Source organism: Solanum lycopersicum, chromosome 12 (genome assembly GCF_036512215.1).
Source record: "Solanum lycopersicum chromosome 12, SLM_r2.1".
NCBI classification, from domain to species: domain Eukaryota; kingdom Viridiplantae; phylum Streptophyta; class Magnoliopsida; order Solanales; family Solanaceae; genus Solanum; species Solanum lycopersicum.
The window spans coordinates 10,294,887-10,301,840 of record NC_090811.1 but is presented as its reverse complement, the minus strand read 5'-3'; the positions used below and the strand labels follow the sequence as shown (position 1 = coordinate 10,301,840).

Here is a 6,954-nt window from a genome sequence, read left to right as displayed (position 1 = left end):
ATTGTAGGAACCACAAAATTTAGTACTGATGCTTCCTATTATAGAAATAACTTCAAAAATTAATTTTGAAATTATTCTTACCATGATAAATTACAAATCATTCGACTAGAATTTCATAATTGCACTCTTATATTTATATTTCAAAATTTCTCATTAAATATGTATGTAGTTCCCCATGTTCATAACATTACAGATATTAATCAATAAATTAAATTATTGACGAATTTAAAACAATTGATTAATTTTCTTTGGAGCACTGTTGTTGGATTAAAAAATATACTTGCAAGATTTGACACGATGAAAACTTATGATATATGTATCTCATGAATGCAAATCTATAGTACATGAACTGTAATCTCATGACACGATAATATGAATGAAGTTTATGAACTATGGTCCTTTGAATATTATGAATATGAGTCTAAAGTATTATCTATGATCACATGAGCTTAAAAGAGCTAAATAATTAACCGAGAAGGCATAAGTCTAAATGGCAAACGCCTGAAACTATGTTTGCTGACATAGGTTAAAGATCATACCATTAGTTTGGGTGACTCCTTTCATGCCCCGAATAAGGGGTAGTTATGGATCCACATGATATGTACACATATATCTCATACCCGATAAGGTATGAGATGACTTAGCTGATCGGACCGAGATTAGAATCCATGCACTCACATGGTGGTTTTGGATACACTACAACTCTCATAATGAACCAAAATATGATGAATGAGGTATATTTAAGGCAGCCTAAACAGCTTCATCTCTTAACCTTCATATGTTATGATTATGACTATGTTAGCTGCTTGTATTGATTTAATATGTACATTATGTTTCATTCCGCTATTTTACATAAAATACGATTTCATATGTACTTACATCCTTTTAATTTTTTTAAATGGCGCTGCATCTTCTTGTTGATGTAGACTCAGGTACACAGACACGTGATCAGACTGCTCACTAGGTTCCATATCTGTCTATTAGTGAACCTCCCTTTATTTCTCGGACATAGTCTACATTTAGGAATTTATGTTTTCTTTTAAGGTATATTGGGGGACTTGTCCCGATTACACTATTCAGTTATGTTTAGAGGCTTCATAGATAAACGAATAGTTACGTTACATTTTGACCTTCATGTCCTTTGACAATTGTCTTAAATTTGTACGACTTATGTTTTCTTATGAAAGTTATCTCTTCAAATACTTTTAAATGTGTTCTTCCACTCTTGTTTTAGATGTATCCTCATATGTCTAATGCTATGTTATGGGTAGCTTGGACTAGCAAGGATATCGAGTGTCGGCTACGTTCAGGGAGTAAGATCAGAGCATGTCAACTGGTTTACATCATCTAATAATTAGGGTGTATCTTTAGCATATCTGTATCAAACACATTGTAACTAGTGAAAGCCAGCCAGGTGCCCTAAGCTGAAACAGGAACCAATACGATAGAAAGGCTTTTGAAGATTACTTGGCACATCAGGATCATCTTAGATGGTATTTTCACTTTCATGGAACAGCGCAACCAGTGTAGCCAAAATGAATTTATATATATACGAAATAGAGTTAGATTACAAACAACTTCCTGGTTTATTTACACCATAGGAAGTTCCAGCAGCATTCGAGCATAACGCTTGTGCTTGTTGATTTTTAAAGGATAGATTAACATCTTCCAGTCTAATCCCTTGGCAGGGATTTGCCTCACTGCAAGCAAGTTTAAGCGCAACTTGGGATGTCGATGTTCCATGAATGTCTTGATATGTTACATCGCTTATCTTAACTCCTGATACCTGATAATTGAAAAAGAACATACGAGTTATAAAAGTTGCCTAATGCATATTATATTTCCAACTGAGGCGCACAATTATACCTGGCCAGGGCAATTCTTCTGATCAGGGCAATATTCTTGATCAATTAAGATTGGATATCTAGCATTCACCATGACCGAATGTTGAAACAGAACACCCTTCACAAATCCATTACTAGGCCTTGCCCATGTCTTTATTCTCAATCCATTTTGAGTACCTCTAAATGTAGTCGCCTTCACTGTAACATTTTGAACCCCTGCTTCTTGCATACTCCACCCCAGACTTCCGATGCTGAAATAATAAACAAGAGTCGATGAGTACTTCTATACGCTGACATTATAGATGCATTGCATGAGTTTCTATCAATTTTACCTTATGCCATGGCCAGGGCCACAAGAGACATTTTCAATCCACAAATTTGACGTACCAGGGCCTATTGATATGCAGTCATCGCCGGTACCAATTACTGCTTTCAAAATGGTGACACCAGTAGAAGCTGCTATATGAATCCCATCTGTGTTTGGGCTGTTAGCTGAGGCTGAAATTTTCATGTTCTGCAGCTTAGCATTTTGGCATCCATCTATAACCATATGGAACATCTGGCTGTTTAATGAAGTCAATCCACTTATCACTATGTTGTTTGAATTGTAAAACGCAAGTGTCTGCAATATCCAGCGTTAGCAGTTTTGGGGTTCTAAATTTTAGGACAAAAGAGAAAAATAATGCAAAATATGTTTCTTTTTATTGTTTGAATAGTAAAACGCAAGTGTTGCAATATTCAGAGAAGGAGCCAGCATTAGGAGTTTAAGACAAAAGAGAGGAATATTGCAAAACAATATGCTTCATTTAAAAAAAAAAATATAGAAATTTTGATTGATAATGGGCTTCAAACCCACAAGACTAGTGTGAAAAGCATTTTCACTACCTTTCTTACCACTAAGTTGTTGATCAATCTTTTATTAGGGGTTTACAGATTAAAATACACATATATATGCTATAAGAAAAGTGTGTTTTACATGAGAATTTTTGTGGAGATTAGTATAAAATCCGTAAGAAACTTATTTTTTCTGCAAATTTTCATACTAATCTTCATATAATTCACACTTTTATTGTAGTGATATATATATATGAATGCAGATTCTACGAAAAAGCTAGTGAGTTCATCCAAACCCACAAACCTCCACCTAGCTACGACATATCACACATTAGAATAAGATATGGGACATACCGTTGCACCATTAGGACAACTTTTGCCAGAGGTTTTACAAGTCCAAAGATTAGCACCTTGACCATCAAAAGTTCCACCAGATATTTTAAGTCCATTAACTCTCTCAAACTTTAGCCAATTTCCAGTATTACCTATAACATTATAATTAGAGGGAGCCACTAAAGTACCATCAATCTTTATTGTAGTATCTTTGTTCTTGCAATTTTGTCCCCAAAATGCAGCATTTGCCAGTAAATACCTTCCTTGTGGTACATATATCATGACGGACTTTGTGGAAGCACAAGCTGCACCCCATGCATTCAGGAACGCTTTCGTTGAATCCGTTTTTCCATCAGGTTTGGCTCCGTAGCTCTGAACATTGTATGTAATCTTCATCCCCGATGATAAATGGAAGAGATACATGATAACTAGAACAAGAAGAGACATATGTTTCTTGGTGATTAGCATCATTTTTTCGATGGTTTGATAAGAGAAAAGAATATGAACTATCTTTAAGTAATGAAGAATTAATAAAGGGTATAGTACATAATATTTATAGGGTTTTGGAGTTCATGCATTTGGTTTCCTTTGAAAAGTTCCCTTTGTAAGTCAACTTTGTTTTTTAATACATATCTAGAATTTTCATTAAGGGAATACAATTTTTTTATTTATTGGAATGCTTTGTATTTGAGCTTGGAATTTCAAAGTAAGTTTTGAATCTCGTACACCACTGAGTTACCCTCTAATCATATATTGGGTGGATTTGGTAAGTCTGAAATATCTTGATGATCTCCGCCCCCGGTTAATAGGTAGTTCTACCAATGTAAATATACATGTTAAAGTTCTCTGAGTTTTTTAGGGGTGTAAAAAATGAATTCAAACATAGGTAACCCATCCAATCCGCCTAGAACTTTAAGAGTTGATCTCAACATAATTTGAATTGGGTTCAATCTCAACCATTCAGGCCTAACCCATTCTAAGAGACCCCTCAGTTGAGCCTATTTCAATCTCCAATTTCAGTTCGTTCTTAAAACTCTTTAGTAAAATATGTTCATATATTAAAGGTATGAGTTTTTATTTACTTAACATCTTTTAGTATTTATCAATTAATTTGTTATTTTTTAAAAGAAAAAAATTTGAGCTAAAATTCAAATTCGGATCATAAAAGTTATATATTACTATGTTGGATTCTTGAAATTAATCGGTCAAATTGGACGGGTCAAGACCCAATCCGTTTTTAGCCCATTTGAACCCAATCAATTTGAGCCCAAAGTAAACTTGCCCCCCTCCCCCCATTTCTATTTCAACCCATTTTGATATCTTCAATTTCAACCTACACGCCCTTTTGACACTCGTAGAATTTTTATTTTCAATAGACTACTTAAGGATCAAATGCATACAACATTGTGAAATAATAATTGGTCTTCCTTATGATACGGTACAATAATTAGTACATACATGTTCTTTCATGTTCATTCATAATTAGCCTAATCATGAGAGCATATGAGCCTTTGACTTCAAATAGTAAATAAACTTATTGAATTATAAGAGTTACTATTAAAATTTTAAAATAAAATTATTCAATGATATGCAACATTATTAAAAAAAATATCAGAACATTCCGTTATATATGAACATAATCAATACTTGGTCAGAATTTCCACATGGTGCAATTTAGTGATATGTAATCACCACACTTAGCGTGATTGCTAGTCTTATTTAAATAAAGGAAAAAGAGTTAATACAAGTATAGATCACATGGGGTAGAAAGTTCAGATATATGTAGTGCTAAAATATGCATATTGTTATAAAAGTAAACTCGTAATAATATAAGTATAAAGGAGAAAGATAAGAGAAGTTGATATAGGAGAAACCTTTTTTTTATTCAAGTGTGTTATATATTGAGATTGATATCTCTATTTATAAGTAGAAAAATCACCTCAAAAACTACTTTGATGAATCTCAAACTAATAGATATATCGTTATCCCATAAATGTTCATATCACATTGGGAACATATATATCAAAGATAAGGATAAATCTTGGGAATACATATTTATCCATGATAAGGATAAGTTCATGAATAAATGGATCATCCACTTAGTTCAATGGATTTATAACACTCCCCTTTGGATGTCCATAAATTATGTGTCTCGTTAAAACCTTACTAGAAAAAACGTTGTGGAAAAAAATTCTAGTGAAGAAAAAAGAGCACATATCTTTAGATACACATTATTTGTTGCCTCATTAAAAACCTTGCCAGAGAAATCCAGTGGGACAAAATTGCCCAAGAAAAAAAGAGTGCAACGCGTATTATACTCCCCTGATTAAAATATCACTTAATTCTTGCGATGATGCCTCCAATCTTATACACCAGCTTCTTAAATATTGATATTGAAAGTGTCTTTGTGATCAAACCTCATTCACGAAGATGTTGCATTGTTGAGCTCATCATGATATATTATTTTCTGATTTCATGGATATGACGAGGCTTTGACCTTAGCCAAATATATCATTGTATATCATTATATTCGGCATGACCTCGTTGTTGCAAGTAAATTTATTTTCATTCAACTTGTTTAGAACAATAATCATCTGGTGGACACTTTTATTTGCAGTTGATTATCTTCATATATTGTGATTGATAATTTTCTAAAGAAAATTCAGACATTTTCTGAATATGGTGTCTCATTGATCTCAACAAAACGCGCTCTCAATTTTCTTCATGGACAAATTTTATTTCTACATGGTTTGAAAAAGTTATTATCGATGTTTGGTTCATTTATCACCAAGATATTATTGTGCCTCCACATGTAAACAAATAGCATATTTGAGATCGAGCTCTATTTGGATCATATAAATATTCTGCAGCTACATAACCAATCAGTTTTTACATGAATTCCCAGGAATACAATAAATCCATGTCTATGGTCCTTCGAAGATATTAAAGTAGGTGTTTAACACCATTTCAATGTCCTTTTGTTGGATAGGAACTAAATCTTGCCGGTAAATTTGCTGCAAACCATATATTTGGTCGAGTACTTTTAGCAAGATGCATTAATACCCTGATTGTACTAAGATATGAAGTTTCATCACCAAGAAGATCTTCATCATTCTTTTGAGTTTAAAATGGATCATCATTTATGTCAAACAATCTCATAATTTTTGGGGTACTCAATGAATGTGATTTATCCATATAAAATTGCATCAAAACTTTTCTGTGTATGTTGACTAATGGACAAATATTTCATTTATCGAATTATCAATCTATAGGCCAAGACAAAATTCTGTCCTACCAAGACCATTTTCACCTTTTCAAACACTCAACAACTTTTGAGAGCTCTTTAAGAGTGTTAATATGTTCAAGTCATCAACATACACAACTATTACAACAAATTCAGATTTTAACTTTTTCATAAAAATGCAAGGACAATTAGGGTCATTCTTTTTGTACCCTTTCCTTCCTTGATTATTTTAATCTATATAAAGATTCTTGAAACTTTATTGAAAAAGTTTCTTTCAAACTTTAATATGCTTCAGACACATTGATTACTCCAAGGATTATCATATAACCTTCATTGTGTAGCTAGACATGACAATTATTCATTATATGCTTTCAAGTGTTTTGAATGTTGCCAAATCAAACAATCCTCATTGCATCCACCATAGGAGAAATATCTCCAATAATGTCAGGACTTTTGCCAAAAAACTTTATGCCCCAAGGCATAAGCAGTACTTGATATGTTATGGTTATACTATCACATAATAATTTATTGGCTTACGCCATCTGCAGCCACTCAAAGTTGTCCGCATAATTCATTTAGACACCTCAACTAATCCTTGTGCCAATTGAACACTTTATTTGTTCAAAAGTCATTCCTATTAGCACAAAAGCTGACATGGCAAAAATGTGTAATTCACTTTCCCTGAGCGCGTTAATTTAT

At 33.0% G+C, this 6,954-nt stretch overlaps 1 protein-coding gene across 1 annotated transcript; it reads right to left on the bottom strand.

The window, feature by feature from the left end:
• Nucleotides 1-1,527: 1,527 nt before the first annotated feature.
• Nucleotides 1,528-3,523, bottom strand: LOC101260614 (polygalacturonase-like). The gene is made up of 4 exons (XM_004252119.5): nt 3,033-3,523; nt 2,177-2,466; nt 1,867-2,095; nt 1,528-1,786 (listed from the first exon to the last, which is right to left on the bottom strand). Exons 1-4 carry the CDS (start codon nt 3,480-3,482, stop codon nt 1,568-1,570), a joined length of 1,188 nt encoding a protein of 395 aa, XP_004252167.3. The 5' UTR covers nt 3,483-3,523; the 3' UTR covers nt 1,528-1,567.
• Nucleotides 3,524-6,954: the final 3,431 nt, after the last annotated feature.